The sequence below is a fragment of the Pelodiscus sinensis genome, chromosome 12 (genome assembly GCF_052426305.1).
Source record: "Pelodiscus sinensis isolate ZL-2025 chromosome 12, ASM5242630v1, whole genome shotgun sequence".
Classification (NCBI taxonomy): Eukaryota; Metazoa; Chordata; order Testudines; family Trionychidae; genus Pelodiscus; species Pelodiscus sinensis.
In genome coordinates, this window is record NC_143063.1 from 29837807 (window position 1) to 29857764 (window position 19958).

Consider the following 19958-nt stretch of genomic DNA (forward strand, 5'->3'; position numbering starts at 1 on the left):
GGTTACCCAAACTTGGAAGTTCTATAATAATGTAGTCTGAGGCCAAGATTCCTATCTTAGTTAAACAGGTGCATATCACTGTGCATCTCATAACAATGGGTGCCACACATACACGTCTGTGCAAGCTCAGCAGATGCTTCTTCTAGATAAGCAACAACATGTGCTCATGCATCCTGGAACAGAATCAAGCCATAAATTTCTTTGGGTGCCCACAGTGTTAAGACAAGTATTACAATGGTTTACAATTTAACTAGATAATTATAGTATTATCCTAAAGGAAAACAATTTATTATAGATTTTGACCCACACTTAGGAATGACCCGGAGGGCAAAAGTTATTGCAGCCTACCCCTAATGTGGCTTGCAATGAACACAGAAAATAACACTTGTGTAGCCAGAAAAAGGGTGCAAACATTGTATTTTCACCTAGAGCTTAAGCATCTGCACTTTAGTGAACCAACTTGGAGCTGAAAGGCAGTTCTGGGTAGTGACATGAAAATGTGCACCCTAAGCATTTCACTTTCTCTAGAACTACTTGAATGCTTTCTGATCTTGAAATGAATTTGCCCAGGCCATGTTAGAACTGGGCCAAATCTTTCATCCAAAACTTTTTTGTGTGTAAAATACAGCGTTGACAATATCAATATAGTTTGTGAATTTATGTCCATTTTGCTAAAAAGTTTGTTTCAGAAAAAAAAAATCTGAAAAATCTAAACTTTTAGTTTTACATTTTTTTTAAATGAAAAGTTCAGGAATGGTTTGTTTTGGTTCAAAATGACTTTTTAAAACTGTAGTTGAATTTTATTTTTATTAAAATATTAAAAGTGCTCGCCATTGAAATAAAATTGGGATGGGAATTAAATATTTTTTTTGTTCGCCAAAAATTAAAAAGTATTCATTTGGAGTAAACATAAACATAAGCTAATTTGTTAACTTTCAGAGACCAAAAATATCAGTTACTTGCATGGACCTTCTAAAGTTTCTATACTGAGGACGTGGTATCTATTTGGAACCTTAGTGTGCATCTAAAAGGCCCCCTGCCACAAATGCTTTAGCTTTCCTCAGAGGTCAGATACCAATACTACTATTATATGGATTATCATACAAACTTTCTGTATATTTCGATACCATTGAGAATATCACACTTAGAAATAAAGTAATTGCTAAGGGATGGCTATCATGAATGAACTGATTGATGACTCTGAATAACTGTCCTGTAATATGATTTTGCAACATAAATCAGGACACACATGTGGATGTAAGAAAATGAAGTTTTCCTACAAAGAGTTTGCCAGTCATCTAAGGAAACCAGATTATCCTAGTTTTGGTGAGTCAATACTCAGAAGAATCAAAAGGACATTCTTCAACGGACAGGAGGACAACACAAGGTTATGTACCAAGACAAAGGATGTCACTCTAAGGCTATGTCTAGACTGCAGGCTTCTTTCGAAAGAGGCTCTTTCGAAAGCATCTTTCGAAAGAGCCTCTTTCAAAAGATCGCGTCTAGACTGCAGGCGGATCTTTTGAAAGAGAAATCCGCTTTTTTGAAAGAGAGCACCCAGCGAGTCTGGATGCTCTCTTTCGAAGACGGCCTCTTTACATTGAAGAATGCCTTCTTTCGAAAGAGGAACTTTCGAAAGAAGGCGTTCTTCCTCGTGAAATGAGGTTTACCGCCATCGAAAGAAAAGCCGCCTTCTTTCGAAATAATTTCGAAAGAACGCGGCTTGAGTCTGGACGCAGGGGAAGTTTTTTCGGGAAAAGGCTACTTTTCCCGAAAAAACCCCTGAGTCTGGACACGGCCTAAGATTGGATAGACTTCTAAAGCTCATGGACAAAGACCTTTGGTAATTGTTCACATTGGTACTAGTGAAACTACATTGCAGGTTATCACACAGACAGTAGAATAACTTCAGGAAACTCAGAAGTGTGCTGAAGAAGAAGAATGTCAAAGCAATCATCTGAGATCTTTCCTGTCCACAAGCAAAGGAAGAAAACAGAAGAAGATTCAAGAAATCAAAACACTGGCTAGGTAAGCAGTCTAAGGGTACGTCTAGATTACATGCCTCTGGCGACAGAGGCATGTAGATTAGACTACCCGGCATAGGAAAATGAAGCGGCGATTTAAATAATCGCCGCTTCATTTAAATTTACATGGCTGCCATGCTGAGCCGATCAGTTGTTTGTCGGCTCAGCGCGGTAATCTGGATGTTCCGCGGTCAACATCAAAGGCATTTGTCGACCTCCCAGGTATGCCTCATCCCAGGAGGCATGTAATCTAGACGTACCCTTAGAGATTAACAGAAATGTAGATGGTATCATGAGTTTTCATGGGTACAACCCACTTCTTCAGATGAATGGATATAAGGGGTCCAGGGTACAAATAAATAACAGAGAAAGAGAGGGGATGGGAAAGGAAAGAAAAGGGCGGATGGGAGGAAAAATTTTGTCAATTAGAGTGTCTATGCTAAATGAGGCTAATAGAATGGGCTGTAAGTACCTAATGCTTAGCTTTTTATGTAATTAGGATGTATCCCTATTGCAGCTACAGACTAACATGGAGTCACCTTTTCATAGAATCATAGAATAATAGGACTGGAAGGGACCTCGAGAAGTCATCGAGTCCAGCCCCCGCCCTCAAGGCAGGACCAAGCTCCGTCTACACCATCCCTGACAGATGTCTATCTAACCTGTTCTTAAATATCTCCAGAGAGGGAGATTCCACCACCTCTCTTGGCAATTTATTCCAATATTTGACCACCCTGACAGTTAGGAATTTTTTCCTAATGTCCAATCTAAACCTCCCTTGCTGCACTTTAAGCCCATTACTCCTTGTCCTGTCCTCAGAAACCAAGAGGAACAAATTTTCTCCTTCCTCCTTGTGACACCCTTTTAGATATTTGAAAACCGCTATCATGTCCCCCCTTAATCTTCTTTTTTCCAAACTAAACAAGCCCAGTTCATGAAGCCTGGCTTCATAGGTCATGTTCTCTAAACCTTTAATCATTCTTGTCGCTCTTCTCTGTACCCTTTCCAATTTCTCCACATCTTTCTTGAAATGTGGCGCCCAGAACTGGACACAGTACTCCAGCTGAGGCCTAACTAGTGCAGAGTAGAGCGGCAGAATGACTTCACGAGTTTTGCTTACAACACACCTGTTGAAACAACCTAGAATCATATTTGCTCTTTTTGCAACAGCATCACACTGTTTACTCATATTCAACTTGTGGTCCACTATGACCCCTAGATCCCTTTCCGCCATGCTCCTTCCTAGACAGTCGCTTCCCATCTTGTATGTATGGAACTGATTGTTCCTTCCTAAGTGGAGCACTTTGCATTTCTCTTTATTAAACCTCATCCTGTTTACCTCTGACCATTTCTCTAACTTGCTAAGGTCATTTTGAATTATGTCCCTATCCTCCGAAGAAGTTGCAACTCCACCCAGTTTGGTATCATCTGCAAACTTAATAAGCGTACTCTCTATCCCAATATCTACATCATTGATGAAGATATTGAACAGTACGGGTCCCAAAACAGACCCTTGCAGAACTCCACTTGTTATCCCTTTCCAGCAGGATTTAGCACCGTTAACAACAACTCTCTGACTACGGTTATCCAGCCAATTATGCACCCACCTTATTGTGGCCCTATCTAAGTTATATTTGCCTAGTTTATCAATAAGAATATCATGCGAATCAATAAGAATATCATGTGGTATTTTATTCCCAGATGAATGACACTTAATCTCATTCAGACTTGTTTTGGGTTTAATGAATACCATTTAAATCAAGTGTACCTGTGATACACAGTATTTTTCTTTCAGTCCATGTACCTATTTCATTTTTCCCCATAGGTAAATTAATTTATTTCATTTTTCTCCATAGGTAAATGAACTTTCTTCTCTGAGAATTTATTGCAATAATGCTTCCTTCATATTTATAAATCAGGCAGTAGGCAGTGGTATGTTAGACGATCTGTTGGGAATCACATTCGCACACTGAGGAGACCTTGATTTTCCATTTGTGCATTAGATAGCCACACCTACCATGGTTAGTTCCAGTTTGGGTCAGAGTTGACCAACATGTTTGTGGGCAGTCAAACCCAGGAATCTTCTGTATGAGATCGGGCACAAGGCTCTTATTTTTTAAGTCTCTTTTAGCCCAGTCTGCTTTCCAAGCCTGTGTTTTTACACAAAGATAGGAATTGCTTATATTTTCTTTGATTTAGAGGAATTATACCATACGTCATTAGCAAAAGTCCTAATTGTGCTCCTACTGAAGTCAAAAGCAAAACTAAAATTCGACTTTAGCAGCAGGACTGAGCCCAGTCCCAGATTTTCTGTTATTCATAATGCACTTTCTTAAATTTTCCTTCTGTACAATTTGTATAATTGAAGTATAAAAAACTCATTTTCTACTTATTTCTCTTTTTGAGGGTTGGGGGGGGGGGTGGTTCTAAACAATCAATCAGACCACCCCCAGGAGTGATTGAATTATGGTTTCTTTTTCCTTTTCCAAACAGCTGCATATTGGATTTGTGTGTAATTTTAAAGCCCATTGCAGGGTACAATAAAACCATTGATGCTATGGAGAATGGTAATCAAGAATTAAACAGTATTTGCCCTCCTCCCCACTACAAGGGACTGAACCAGAATAAACAGAGCTAGGCCTCTCATATTTCATTACTATTTGTATACCTACTTTGTTCAAGTTGTTGTTCTGATCCACCAAGAAGTTTTTTCAGCTGACTGAAGATTTACCCCTAAAACCTGAATGCTGTTTAATATCAGGTGTATATGAATCAGAAAAAATTCTTTATTAAAATACTCCCCATGACAAATACTATGAATACCCTAGTAATTATGGGTGGGGATTTTCATGCAGTGGCTGATCACTTCTTGGAAAACAGCCATGGCCCTATGCATTGAAATACTAAGCGATCTCAATCCTTGCAGCCTCATTTGTGCTTTTGGGAAAATAGGACAGGTGTGGCAGTTACTAAACCTGGGTACTTGAGAATTCACCTTTTATTCCCAGGTGCATGCCACTTATTCTCGTTCAGACTTGCTTTGGGTTTAATGAGTCCCATTTAAATCTAGTGCATCTGTGATACATTGTATTTTTCTTTCAGTCTGTGCACCTACTTCTTTTTTTCCCATATATAGCTCCTCAGCCTCACCTCTCTGTCACATTGTAGTGATGGGAGCATGACTGATGGCGGTGAGAAGCCTATTATTTGTCCCTGGTCACTTGAAAAAAAAAAACACCTTTTCATTTGCGTTAGATAACTAAAAAGCCTTATATCAAGCATAGTGCACACTATAAATACTGAGGTAAGATTAGCTAGTGCTTGGACTGCTTGGTCCACTGAAGTAAACAGCAAAACTGCCAATGTTTTTACTAGGAGCAGATTTGGGCTGCTAGTGATCTAAGGCAAACCTGTAAAGGCAGTGATAGAAATGTAGGCGTGTTAGTCTGGGGTAGCTGAAGCAAAATGCAGGACAATGTAGCACTTTAAAGACTAACAAGATGGTTTATTAGATGATGAGCTTTCGTGGGCCAGACCCACTTCCTCAGATCAAATAGTGGAAGAAAGTAGTCACAACCATATATACCAAAGGATACAATTAAAAAAAATGAACAAATATGAAAAGGACAAATCACATTGCAGAACAGAAGGGGGATGCGGGGGGGGGGGGGGGGGGGGCGGGAAGGGGGAGGAAGGAAGGTAAGTGTCTGTGAATTGCTGATATTAAAGGTAGGGAGAGTGGGATGTTTGTGAGTTAATGGTATTACAGGTGATAATTGGGGAAACCGCTTGCTATTCTGTTTAAAACCTTGCTAGAACATGATTTACCTTCTCTTTAGATAAGGCTGGCTCAGAGCAGTCTAGAAATGTAGGGATACAGAAGAACTTTTGCTCTTGACTTCACTGGAGGGAGTAATAGCTCAGTGGTTTGAGAATTGGCCTGTTAAACCCCAGATTATGAGCTCAGCCCTTGGGGAGCATTTAGGGATCTGGGGCAATTCTGTCAGGGATGGTACTCGTGAGGGTAGGGGACTGGCTGACCTCTCAAGGTCCCTTCCAGCTCTATAAGATAGGTATATCTCTGTAAGTAAACTTGATTCAAACTTTTCAAAGCTGAGTGCCTCAAATTAGACTACTGTATCAATATTCAGCCTTTTAAAATATAAATTACCTGATGTTCATAGGTGTTGAGTATCTATGGCTTCTTTTGATGTCAGTGGGAGTTATGGGTGGTCAGCACTCTTGAAAAAATTGAGCCATTTAGACACACAAAGTTAACTTTTTGTCTCATATATAATAAAGTTCAAAAATAATATCAAAATCACATGTGACCTAACTTCACAGAGGGACATGATTTAATTCTTGTCTAATTCAAGAAAGTGTATGTTATATGCATCTTGTGATCTGGCATTAGCATTCTATTTATGAAAATGCCAGCACGAAAGTAAAACTTTAAACAGAAATATGCAAGTCAAATTGCTAAATGCAGACTGATTAGATCTGAAAATGTAAGGAAAAGTAAAGGCACATTCTGTTTTTATTTATGAACACAAACATTTGCAGAAGATAGTACAAATAATAAACATAAAACCAAGATCATGCAAATATCACAGTTATTAAAATAAGGACAATATCGTTTTCAAATGCCATGTGATAGGTAGTTGTGAACCATCTTAAAAGAGTTTGTAAGGTTTAAAGGAGAATATGCCTCTTTAAGTAATGACAGCTGCACTTTAGAATATATATATAGATATAGATATATAGACACACAACAGGGTACATCTAGACTACATGCCTCTGACGACAGAGGCATGTAGATTAGACTACCCGGCATAGGAAAATGAAGCAGCGATTTAAATAATCGCCGCTTCATTTAAATTTACATGGCTGCTGCGCTGAGCCGATCAGCTGTTTGTCGGCTCAGCGCGGTAGTCTGGACGTTCCGCGGTCGACATCAAAGGTATTTGTCGACCTCCCAGGTATGCCTCCTGCAGGCTGCCATCCGGGAGGTCCATCGGGGGCTGTCAGTATCCAGGAGGTCCTGCGGGAGAGCTTCCACCCTGAGGAGCGCTAAGAGTCTCCCTGGTGTGCCCCACTGGGAGCTTGTGCCTTATTCCTCTCTCATGTCCTTCCACTTACCCTTCCCTAACCCACCTTCCTGATGTCAAATAAAATACACGTATTTTCATGAACACTAACTTTCTTTATTTAACAAAACTGGGGGGAGGGGGAATGAAACTCTGGTGAGACTGGGGAAAGGAGGCGGGAGAGGGGAGGAAAGAGAATGGGAGAGGGGAGGGGGAAACCTGGGAGGAGGGAGCTGGAAGGGGGAAGCAAGAGGAAGAAGGGGGAGGGGAAGCTCAGGGCTCAGGGTTGGGAGTCTTGCCGGACCAACTTGATTGTCATGCAAACCTGCTCCTGGGTTTGCATGTGGCCAGGCTGGCAGCTATCCTGCCATAGACGGCTATGTTCCTCTGCCTACTGCGGAGATCATTGATGTTGGCGGAATCACCCCCAAATCTGAATAAGGTCCATGATCTCCACCCTGGACCAGGAAGGTGCCTGCCTTCTCCGGGCCCTGGCAGGCTCCTGGGAGCTGGCAGACTGCTCCTGGGGAGTGGTGGAGGGCTGGCTGCCAGTGGCTTGGGGCCACTGGGTCAGGAACAGTGACTGCTGGCTCTGGGCTGGCAGGCTTGGAGCTGGCACAGGCACTGTGGCCAGAGTCAACCCCTTTAAGGGCTCTGGGGAGGAGGGCGGGAGAGGAGTGTTCTTGGTTGAGGCTGGAGTGGCCACCAGGGCACCCTAGGAAGGCTGGAGGCCCCCTATTTCGATATGAGTGTATCCACAGCACTTATTTCGAAATATCTATTTTGAATTTGACGTTATTCCTCGTGGAATGAGGTTTACCAAATTCGAAATAAGCGCTCTGCTATTTCAAATTAATTTTGAAATAGCGGTTTGTAGATGCTAGTAAAATTATTTTGAAATAATGGCTGTTATTTCAAAATAACTTTGCTGTGTAAACATACCCTAAGGCACTTGAGGTCCCAGAAATACACAGGTTATTTAAGTGTTACTAGAGCCTGGCTAATGTTTCGTATTTACCTTGATTTTTTGTTTATGCAGTTGGTGTAATATAAGTTAACCTCTAGTGAATAGCTGCAGGCTGCTGTACCACCAAAAAAATCAAGCAGTTTCAACTGGGAAAGAACAAAATTAATGCTGAAGATGTTAAAACAAATATTTGATGATTGATGAGGAAATAATCCCAGACTAATCCTGGGAATTCCTCCTCAAGATATATTTTATTTTTACAGGGTTTATAAAAGGCACATAAGATCAGAAGCCCACTTTTTATTAGCCATGCAGATAAGTACATATTTTTACATGTGCATTTCAGGGTATTTGTGTTGTATCTCGGGAGTTTAAAATTGTTATCCATAAAGCCCCCACACACACAGTGCTTGAGACTTTGGATGTGCGTGTGAGAAAATTTGTTAATCCAATAGTCCTATGCGCTCAACCTGCGATTGCGTGTCTTACTGTGTGTGTCTGTGTGGGTGGGTGGCAGGGCTAAAAACTGTTACACAAATGTTCTCTGTCCACCCTACCACACTGCCTGGCTTTGGAGGAGAGGGTAAAAGTTCTTACCACAATAGACCCCATCCTACTTGTTGAGATTGGGGTGGTGGTTAAATAGAAATTTTACTGCTTTGGTAGGAACATGGGTAAGAACTCCATCTTTATTTGACACTAATGGCTGTGTTAGAAAGAAGGACATTTCCAGAGAGGCCCTGGATGACTTGTTTTCACTTTCAGACCAAGAAGTTGAATCTACATTTGAGAAGTAACCAAGTTCCTCGCATAGAATATAAGAGGGAGCTCACCTGTTGCCCAGTTCAGAAGTGCAATAATATTAGCTTTGTTTACTCTCACTGTTGTCATTAAAATTTCTCCTGGCTGAAGCTAGACTGGTTTGCTTTCAGGAAAGCAGTGTGGCAGATATGGGTGTAGGCAGACATGTCATGTCAGCAAAACATACAAGTCATATGCTTTGGGGGGGAATGTAATGTATTTTGTTTTACATTGACTGGGATGTTCTCCAGGCCTTTAATTAACACCTTATAATGTATTTATCTAATACATTATAATTAGATAATACTAATTATAATACTGGGAGATCATTGGAGATATTGCAGGAAGGGTTCAACAAAGAAACAAGGATGCAATATCAGTGAGAATGTCCAGTACTTATACTTTTGGTTGCTAAAAATTACTACAAATTCCTGAATTTCAAAGATTGCCAATAAGAGTTCTTGTGCCTAGATGTCACCAAAATACAGAAAGACAAAGGTGAATAAGATCAGAACCTAAAATGAACTGTAGAGACAGCCACAGAAGGTTCTTCAAGAAATGAGGGTTGTTGGCTTTCCCCTTTTTTCGTTTTGTTTCTGTTTCTTTTGTTTTTTTATGGTACATGGCTTTTTTGGTCCAGTTTGTTATAGAGACATAACTTGTTTGTAAAGCTAGAGCATTTTTCCTCTGAGTATCTTCTAGGCACCTACTCTCATGCCAGCTGGAACCAGAGGTACAAGGGGTAGGGGGGTGTGCTCCCAGCTTGAAGTGATTTCCATTATGTGCAGGGTATACAGTTTGGTTGAATGGCTCTCAGGACCCCCACTGTAAAATTTGTTTCAGCACCCCTGCCCACTCTTGCCCCCATCTCAGTCAGTGTGTGTCTACACTACAGAGTTTTGTCGGGAAAACGGCTGTTTTTCCGACAAAACTTGAGTAACATCCACACTGCAATTGCGTTCTTTCGAAAGTAAATCAAAAGAAGAAAAGTTTTTTTCTAACCTTGGTAATCCTCATTCTATGAGGAAGAAGCCTTTTTCCGAAAGAGCTCTTTTGGAAAAAAGCGTATGTGGATGGGGTAGAGGGAGGTCTTTTGGAGGAAGAGGAAAATGCACAGGTGCCCTGGTGGCCACTCCTCCCATAGTAATCACAGCTTAACTGTGAGATAGTGTCTATTAAGTGGGGATGCTATCTTTTGAAAAAGCAGGTAGCTTTTTCGATGTGCCTTTGCTGTGTAGATGCTCTATTTCAGAAGTTTTTTCAGAAGATCTCTGCCTGCAGTCTAGACATAGCCTCAGTGTCTGTTGGGGGAAGAGGGAAGAGGTGGGTGGGGTTCTGGTGGTAACAGGTTTCCCCCAAATCCCAGGCAGTGTGTGTGAGAGTGTGTGTGTGTGTGTGTGTGTGTGAGTGTGTGTGTGGGCGGGGCTATGGCGGTAACACGTTTTCCCCAATCCCAGCCAGTAGGAGGAGGCTATTGGAATAATTGGTTTACCAGCCCCCCATCCCCCGGCCGTGGGGGACGCTACTGGGGTAACAGCGCTGCCCATGCTCTGGTCGGGATGGGGGCGCGGGGGGAAGGAGGGAGGGTGGGAGCAGCGCCCAGCCCCTGGGGGATTTACCAGCCCACAAAAACAGCGCTTCTCGCTTTAAGAGAGCAGCGGGGGTGTCCGATTGGCTGAGGGGACTGCCAATCGGCGCGGCCATTGCATCATCCCTGCGGCAGGCCGGCCGCTGATTGGCCAGGACGCTGGGCGAAGGAGAAGGGTTTCGCAATCGCCGCTCGCCTCACTCGCCAGTTTTAAAGAAAGAGACTCGGGCCCAGCCCGCGCCCCCCACCCCCGATCGATACCGCTCTCCATCCCTGGGCCAGGTGAGGCGCGAGGCCGCCCCGCCGCGCGCAGACCGACCCCCCCCCCCCGCCCGTTCCGGCGCGGTATCCCCGGGGGCGGGGGGCTCACACCGGGCGCAGGCCGTAGCGGGGCGGCGCGGGAGCAGGCGGCAGTGGGGCTGCTGCAGGAGGACCATTGGGCAGTGGTGGGAGGCTACGGGGGTCTGGGGAGCGCTGGGTGCTGGCGGGGTCTGCAAGGGGAGGCGTGTGTGGGGGGGTCTGGTCAGCGGGGAAGGGGTCAGTACGGGGTGGGGGTCTGGGCTGTGGGGAGTCTTGGGGGTGTAGCTACCGGGGGCGGGGTCTCTAGGAGTGGGTGGGGTGGGGAGGGGGGGTCTAGTCAGTGGGGGCGGGGTTTGTAGGGGCATGGCGTGGGGGTGGGGGTGTGAGGGAGGGCTCTGCTCAGTGGGGGTGTCTGGGGTAGCGCGGGGGGGGGGGTGGTGGGAGAGGGGGCTGCTCGCTAGAGAGACGTTTGGGGAAGGGAGAGAGTGTATGGGGGGGGGGGAGGCCGGGACTTTCCTCACGGTTACGCTCGCGTAGAGAGCGTATGATGCAATCTCCAGGCAACTCTCCTCCCCGATGGGATGAAGTCATGCTTGGCACGGAGAGGGGAGCCCGGGGAGAGGGAGACAGGCCTCTGCTCCCCTAGTAGCCAGCCTGCTTCCTGGTGGGGGAGTGACAGGCCCTCCTCCCTGCCTAGTTCCCAGTGAGGCAGCAGTAAGGGCAGAGGGAGAGAGCTACAGCCACATACCCTCATGCTAAGAGAAGTGTAAATAGTGACCTAGAAATCAACAAGAGGATGATTGAGGCCTAGAGCACAAAATCGAATAACCGCTGCAGCAAGTTAATTTGTTTGCAAAATGTGTAGTTGCCGTACACAAGCTTTTATTGGGCCTTTTTGGAAATGGAAGATCCCGTCATTCAAAGACACCAGCAAGGTGGGCTAGGAGCACAGCATATTAATAAAAATATCTATTGTTCATATTTATGCACATCATGATGTATTAGCTACTGTATTAAGTGATTCCTTTATCTTTCTTTTAAGAGAGATCAAAATAGTTTCTGAAGAAGAATATAATCCTTGGTGTTTAGAATGAAGCCCTCTTCCTTTCCTGTTGGGTGTTGTGTTATACTGACTTCCTGGCGGAAACCAACATTGTAAACAGCACTGTTTAAAGTCAAACGGGAAGTAAACATAACTTTAAAAACAAACAGGAATTTTAAAAAAGTATCGTGTGTGAGGAAAAGGTACTTTTAAAAAATCCTTTATATTTGTAAGGTTTTCATAGTTTACAATGACAGAGCCTTGGAAGTTAAAGGTGAAGACCCATGGTTTTGTCAAAGGATTGGGAAACTTATGAAAAGGTTTTAGCGGGAACGTGTGTATGGCTGTTTAGAAACGTATGTACTTCTGTATTTCAGCAAAGTTACCACCTAAGAACCCTGATCTGCAGACTCTTCAACATCACAAGTAACATGTAGAAAAGGGATGAAAATATATAGTTAGAATAGAGTAGTTCTTTTGAGTGACACTTTTACAGGGATTCTCTCATTGTAGCCACAAATTTAGATCATTGGAGGCTTTTCAAATGTTTTTGTAAATTTAAAAATATTACAAGTGGAAACGAAAGAGTTGATTAAAAAAAAGTCCCTTGTATTGTTTACAATCTGAACGTTGGCAACTTGAAAATGAAACTTACTATAAATGAAAAAATAAATTTACTGTTATCTGAGTCAGAGGAAAAGTTATAAATACTGAAAAGTAAATTAACTTTTAAGTTTACTAGGGGGCACAGATCCTTGCTCGCCAACCTCCCTCTCTGGGGGTAGGCAGCCCTGGCTCTCCCCCCCCCAGGTGGGGGGAGGGGAAAGCAGGTTGGGCCAGGCTGAGGCTGCGGCTGACCCATCTCCCTCCCTCATGCTATGAGGGATAATACTGACATCCTTTTTAAAGTCTTTTGACAGCCATGGATGAAAAGTACTGTGCAAGGGCTAAATATTGTAATTATAATTACTAGTCAGTAAAAGACAGGAATTCTCAAATGAACTCTTTATATTAGTATGGAGTTGCACATCACCTTTCTTTCCCATGTGAAAATTGACATAACTGGCTTAGTTCAGTCACCAGAAAGTCATATAAGAAAAAACAGGGACACCACAATAAGGGAAACAGTCCTTCGTATAGACAGACTATAGCCCTGAAGATACACATTTGTCTTTACTCTTACAGCAGACATTAATAAGCTCAGTGTCTCATTTACAACCATCTGTGTTGATCTATTATCTGTGTGCAGGAGTCAGATAATCAATCTGTTGTGCTATGCCTAAACAATCAGGTCTTGTGTTAGTAACTGGTCATTTTATTCAAAAATGGTATTTTCCTTTAATCCAACATGAATAGAGATCAGTCCTGTTTTTGAACTGTCAGTACTTGTGAGTCTCCCCGAGGTGGTGGTGTGTGTTTTTTATACACAACTTGTGTTTGCAGGCTCAGTTGCCTCAGCTTGTTAGGTTCTCTTAATATCACTGTTACAGACTTCACATGGCATGTATGCTGTTTGCACATACCTGGCACTTGGATGAAATCTGGTTTTCCTGGATTTCGCACACATGTACTATATATCCTGCCTCTTTTATGGGCACAACTGATTGTGATACTTATCTCTTACTTTCAGTTTTCATGTCCTGGGTTGGTTTATGAAGAATCTAGAGTGTACAGGAGAGAAATTATGTATCTTCTTGTGAACAGAGTTTTGATTCTCTGGTTCTCAAACTGTGTGTCGGGACTAAGGATGTTAAGTGGTGGGTAATTCGCTAATTGTATAGTTGATAAAATTTAGTGGATAAGGGAAGAAGTGCTTAGTTCTGGCTTGTGCCAAGTCTGGGGGCTACCCCTCTGTGGTTCTGCAGTTTAAATGTAGGAAGAGCCAGGCTGCCCACCCACCCAGCTCTTACTACCTTTAAACTGCAGAGCCGCAGCAGTGGATAGTTCCCGGACCCAGCGTGAGCTGGGACTGAGCAAGTCTGGCTGAGTCCTGGTTCATGCCATGTCCAAGAGCTGCCCCTGCTGTAGCTCTGCATCTTAAATGTAGTAGGAGTTGGGTGGGCAGACAGCCTGGTTTCCACTATGTTTAAACTACAGACCTGCAGTTGAGGTACTTCCTGGACACAGCGTGAGCCCGGACTGAGCTGGGCTCCCTGCCCAGCCGGAGCATCCCCTGTCCATAGTGGCCTAGTCTGGCTGTGGGCAGAGGCTGTTCCAGCAGCAGCCCCTGTCAACAGGGTCCTAGCAGGAGGCAGCAGCATGGGAGGTGGCACCATGGAGGTGGTGCTGGGAGGGAGGAGGGGAATCGGCTTTTAAGTCGGCTCCTGCTTCCCTTCCCCCTGCTGCCTCCAATACAGAGGCAGTGGGGGCAGAGGGAATGTGAGTAGTCAACTACTCACTCACATCCCTAGTTGGGACTCCAGGCTGGGTCACAACCTGATTTTAATGGAGTTATCAGAGCTCACTTAAACTGCTGGGCCCAAGGCCAAAGCACAAGTCCCATCATCCTGGGGCTGAAGCAAAAGCCCCTGACTTTAGTTCTGGGTGGTAGGGCTCAGGTTACAGGCACCCTGATTTGAGCTAAAGCCCTTGCCCTTTGGCCCTCTTCCTGGGATGACGGGGCTTGGATGTGCTCATGCTTCTGGGTTTCTCCTGGGGTCGTGTAGTAATTTTTGTTATCAGAAGGGAGTTGCAGTGCAATGAACTTCTGTATTAAATTATTTGAAAACAGAGGGCTGCTGAGTACATTTAAAAAATATTTGAAAATGAAGTTTAGGTATAACCATCTCTGTCCCAAGATATTAGAGACACAAGGTGAGTGAGGTCTTTCTAGTCCTTATAAATGATGGGTAAGATTGTGTATTCAGTGACTTACAGATTTTTCAGACATCTGTGTGATCTTCTCTCACTCTAAAGTAGAAGTTGGAGAACAGGAAATAGAGAATTTTCTGAATGGATCCTTGTAATAAAAAAGACAGTATTAATTAGGAAAGCAGAGTTTCTCATGACATCATAGTTCTCAAACTCTGGGCTCACTGTACAGAGAATCACCATAACTTTATAACAGGGGTGGAGAACTTCAGGCCAGGGGCTGGATGTGGCCCCTGGCTTGCTGGGAGAGGAGCCCTGAGCCTTGGAGGCCAGATCCACGCATCAGGGAGCTCACACTGGTATTCCAGCCACTGCCCGCCCCCCTAGGTTCTGGTGTGCAAGGGGAATGTGGAGAGTGTCTTTTCCCTTCTCAGTCAGGTGTGGCCCCCAACTGATATTTCTGTGAATCAGTGGCCCCGTCCGAAAAAAATTCCTCACCCCTGCTTTATAACAGCACAGTGGCTGCGTCTAGACTGGCACGTTTTTCCGCAAAAGCAGCTGCTTTTGTGGAAAAACTTGCCAGCTATCTACACTGGCCGCTTGAATTTGCACAAGAACACTGACGATCTCATGTAAGATTGTCAGTGTTCTTGCGGAAATACTATGCTGCTCCCGTTCAGGCAAAAGCCCTCTTTCGCAAATGTTTTTGCGCAAGAGGGCCAGTGTAGACAACGCGGTATTGTTTTGCGCAAAAAAGCCCCGATCGCAAAAATGGCGATTGGGGGTTTCTTGCGCAAAACCACGTCTAGATTGGCATGGACGCTTTTCCGCAAAAAGTGCTTTTGCGCAAAAGCATCCGTGCCAATCTAGACGCTCTTTTCCGCAAATACTTTTAACGGAAAAACGTTTCCGTTAAAAGCATTTGCAGAAAATCATACCAGTCTAGACGTGTGTAACTGGAGCATCATATGATCATTCAACTAAATGTAGCTATGTATTTCAGCATGCCGTGCTCCAGCTACATGCACAGAGTTGTTACAAAGTTGGATTTTCAGTAAGGGCTCTTCGAGCTTAACTTTGCTGTAATTGAAATTAATGGTGTATACTGCAGGGTCAGAGCCCTAAGTTATTGATAAGCTTGAAAGCTTCTTCATCTTTAGCTATAGAGTTTCTTGACTCATTGCTAAAAGACTATCTTGCACATTTCTTAAATGAGAAAACCCCTCCTTATATAAAATAGATTTATTATAAGTAAGTTGACCAATTACATTTATCTAAATGATTGAAAGAAAAAATCACTTTTGCTCTGAGGACAAACAGAGAAATTCTGGCTCAAGAGGTAATTTATTTGGGAAGTTCAGTGACTGAAAATAGTGTGTTTTCAGCCATTACTACTATACATACATTGATATCCTCCATGATGACAGTTTGTGATCAAGAATGCATTGTAGTATTTTTTTGCAGGGCTAGTTAGTCTCCTTAAAAAGAACAATTAGCATGTTAACACTTTCTCATTAATCATTTTCACTGATACTCCAATTTGTCATAGTACTATGAACTGAAATTGATAACAACCATTATTAATTAATAACAACCATTAATTAACTTTGTAATTTGCTCAAATGAAAATATTTTTTTGTTTGAATAGCTACTTAACTTAAGGTATTTCACTCATTTAGCATTGTTAGGCCTTAACTGGAACACTGAACTCAGTTTGGGGGCCTCAGTCTTCAAAAAACAGACTCAAGTGAAGCAAGTTCAAATGACAGCAGATAAAAGGTTTGGAAAATACTGTAATACATTCAGCCTAGAGAAAATGAGACTCATGCAAAACTTGTCTGCATGTACATGCAGGGAGGGATAGTGTAAAGAGGTCAAGGATCATAGGTTTAAACTGCAGCAGTGAATATTCAGTCTGAAAATTAAGAGAAAAATGCAATTGGAAGAAAAGTTAGACAGTAAAACCTGTTGCCAAGATAGGGGTTATGAAATTGGAGCTAAAGGGTGGCTAAACATCTGGGATGTCTGTGGAATAACTGAATTAATTCAGTCATGATACTCTGAGGTTGATCATATGACCCACTAACAGTCCCTTCCAACCCAAATGAAATCCTGATAATGGCAGTTCTCTGTTTCCAGTATAGTAAGCTGTTCTTGCCAGATGTACCAGCAGTAGTGTATGCAAATGCCAGTGAGGTGTAAGATTGTAGGTGAACATGGCATTTTAAATGTTTCATCGAATTTATTTTTCTGTTAGGTTCAACTTGCCCTTGATCCATGTGAAGATTTGCTGGCAATATATTATAGAAACTATTAACAGTTTTTCACCAACTCTAACAAATCATATTGTGGTGTTAAAGAAGAGTCTGTCCAAATGAGCAAAACATCACAGCAGAACACCACTACAGAAGCAAACGGGATAAGTGTGATTCACACACAAGCGCACACCAGTGGTTTGCAACAGGTTCCTCAGCTGGTGCCAGTTAGTCCTGGTGGTGGAGGCAAAGCTGTGCCTCCAAGCAAGCAGGGCAAAAAGAATTCCTCTGTGGATAGAAACAGTGATGAATATCGCCAACGGAGAGAGCGCAACAACATGGCAGTGAAAAAGAGCCGCTTAAAAAGCAAGCAGAAAGCACAAGATACACTGCAGAGAGTCAACCAGCTAAAAGAAGAAAATGAACGTTTGGAGGCAAAAATTAAGCTCCTGACAAAGGAGCTTAGTGTACTTAAAGATTTGTTTCTTGAACATGCACACAATCTTGCAGACAATGTGCAACCTCTTGGCACTGAAAACACCACCACAAACCCAGATAACACTGGACAGTAGATGCAATCCCCATACTCCACAACCTCATGGACTGAACATTAGAGTTTCAACCCTCTCTGACTACTCATTCAGTACAGAGAAAGAATGCTGGTCTAACATTTTAATCATCATCTTGTGGGTATTTTTTCTCCTCTTAGGTTTAACACTGAAGATTTGATACAAATAAAATGTAAACTGTTTTGAATATATTTTTAAAGTGTTAAATATTCTTTGCTCTAAAAGGTTTGGCTAAAATAATTTAACTAAGTAAAAATTATCTAATTGGATAAAATCAGGAGCCTGATATCAGTGAAATTGAATTTCTACAGTAATGTACATTCACCATATTATATTTTACATATTGTAAGGCAGGGATGGGGAACCTATGGCCAGGGGGCTGAATCCAGCCCACAGGCTCTGCCTTGCAGTGGAAGAAAGCGGCTCTGTGCTGGGAACAGCCACACACAGGAAGATCTGTCCCTGTACTGGTTTGCAGGCTCTACCCAGTTGCTCCCATTGGCTGCCCCAGGTAGTCCTCCAGCCCAGACCTCCACACCGCCACCCACAGTTTGCTCCTGTGCCCCTCTCCCCCTACACTGTAGCCTGCTCTTGCACCTTCCCACCCCGCTCCTGCCTAGACCCTGCATCCCTATCCTGCTCCTGCACCCTCCCTCTTGCCCAGACCCTGCATTCCCATCCCATTCCTGCACCCTACCTCTGGTCCAGACCCTGTGGCTCCAGCCCATTTCTGCACCCTCCCTCTTGCCTACATCCTCATCCCCAGAAGTTCCCTACCACACACTGAACCCCTAATTTTTGGCTCCATCCCCCTGTGCCTTGGGGGGTTCTTAAAATCTACTAGCCTCAGGCCCCCAGAAGGGATAAGCTGGCACTGGGGGAAAGCTTTGAGCCTTGGCACTCCCCCATGGAGCTGGAGCACAAGGGAAACCCTGGTGCCCCAAGTTGCATGAGTGAGGTGAGTGTTCCCCTTTTTTCTGCTTATTCATTGGGGGCCACATCTGTGAGACTTCTGATTTTTCTGTGGGTCAGTGGCCCATGATCCAAAGAAGGTTCCCCACCTTGGTTGCAAGGAGCACAACTGTACAGCCTTTACTGTAATACTAATTGATAATTGGATGAAATATGTTAAATGTCCTTTAACATTTATTTCTTAATCAGTCTGTTTTCTACATTGTGTATTATAACCCTAACACCATGACAGAAATTTGCTTTCTGCTTTGGTGAGTTGCTTCAAATGTGTAGCACAAGCCCTTGTCCAAGATAGTTTAGATCTCTCTTAATCATAGTTAATGGGGAGTGCCTACTAACAGTGCCTAGTAATGGTGAGCCAGGGTGCTTACTAATGTTTTCTAAAGACTACTACATTCTTTGAGAGACATTGTAATGTAATGTATGAGAACTGACGTACACAGAAAATTGGCTCACAACATGTAAATGGCTATCTGGAAGCATGTATAGGAGGTTAAGTAGAACAACATTTTATTTTTATAACCCCTTTAAGCCTGTGTTAAACATGCTAGCATTACTCATGTGGTGACGTTGGGTCCTTAATAGCATCATGTTTTGGTCTCCTGAAAATGTTTAAGTTCTGTAAATTATTGCTCATTAGAATCAAGCTGCTGCCATTACGCAGCTATCAGGATGCGACTATGTACATGCATTGACTAAAGCAATGAAAGGGCTAATGCAGAACATTTTTTCAATTGCAATGTATAGACTACTTGATCCTTACTACCACTGCCACAATATCAATTATATGGCTGTTTAGTTTAGCAACTGCTATCCTGCAGAAATCCATAGTAATTTTAAAAAGAAATATCCCAAGTTCGAATAACTGATGCAGCAGTCTTGCTAGAGACACCATTGCCATGCAAAGGAGTATCTTGAATCTTGTTTTATTTTGATGAAACAGTTTGTCTTAATTTTTTTAAATTTGATGGTAAGTCCCTTACCTTGACCCATAATGCAGCAGTATGTATTATACTGAGGAGTCAAACTAGAAAAGTGAAGCAGGAACTTTGATATAACCTTAATTTATTTTCATTTTAAAATGTTCCATTTATGGTATGTGTGTTACATATAACCTGTGTGTCTGGCTAGTGAACTAGAAGCTTATTTTAATTTTTCTCCTACACCTCTTGTTTCCATACTTGACTTTGTAGTATGATTGTGCGTATTGTTATGTATTTAGGAGGAGAACTTGGGTAAGATCTTGGTAAGATGCTAAATTAAACAATAAAACTGTCAAAAAATCTATTTTGAGGTTAAACTTTTACTGCAAAGGTCATCAACCATGAAAGACTTTTACAGATTGCCCTAATTTATGGAAATCCTTTTACAGAGAAGTCTTCTGGTTCTAGTCATAGCTTAAGTAGGTAGGGTTAAAATTAATAAAACTGTTTTGCCTCTGACCTTAGTGCTGCCTCTTCTTTGCCCTCATGCGTAATAGAAGCAACAGCATTTTGCAGCGTGTGCTCTTTCCTAAGGGCCTCTTTTCCAGGTGGAGCCTCC

At 42.9% G+C, this 19958-nt stretch overlaps 1 protein-coding gene across 5 annotated transcripts; it reads left to right on the top strand.

The window, feature by feature from the left end:
- The first annotated feature begins 10603 nt into the window (after nt 1-10603).
- On the top strand, nt 10604-19863 carry CEBPG (CCAAT enhancer binding protein gamma). Of its 5 annotated transcripts, none has more exons than XM_075940103.2 (3): nt 10605-10749; nt 11633-11702; nt 16878-19863. In XM_075940103.2, exon 3 carries the CDS (start codon nt 16995-16997, stop codon nt 17445-17447), a length of 453 nt encoding a protein of 150 aa, XP_075796218.1. In that variant the 5' UTR covers nt 10605-10749; nt 11633-11702; nt 16878-16994; the 3' UTR covers nt 17448-19863. The 5 variants fall into 5 exon arrangements, with proteins under 5 accessions (XP_075796217.1, XP_075796218.1, XP_089637626.1 ...); XM_089781500.1 differs by lacking the exon at nt 10605-10749 and adding an exon at nt 11810-12012 and having other exon boundaries at nt 11241-11702; XM_075940102.2 differs by lacking the exon at nt 11633-11702 and having other exon boundaries at nt 10604-10749.
- Nucleotides 19864-19958: the final 95 nt, after the last annotated feature.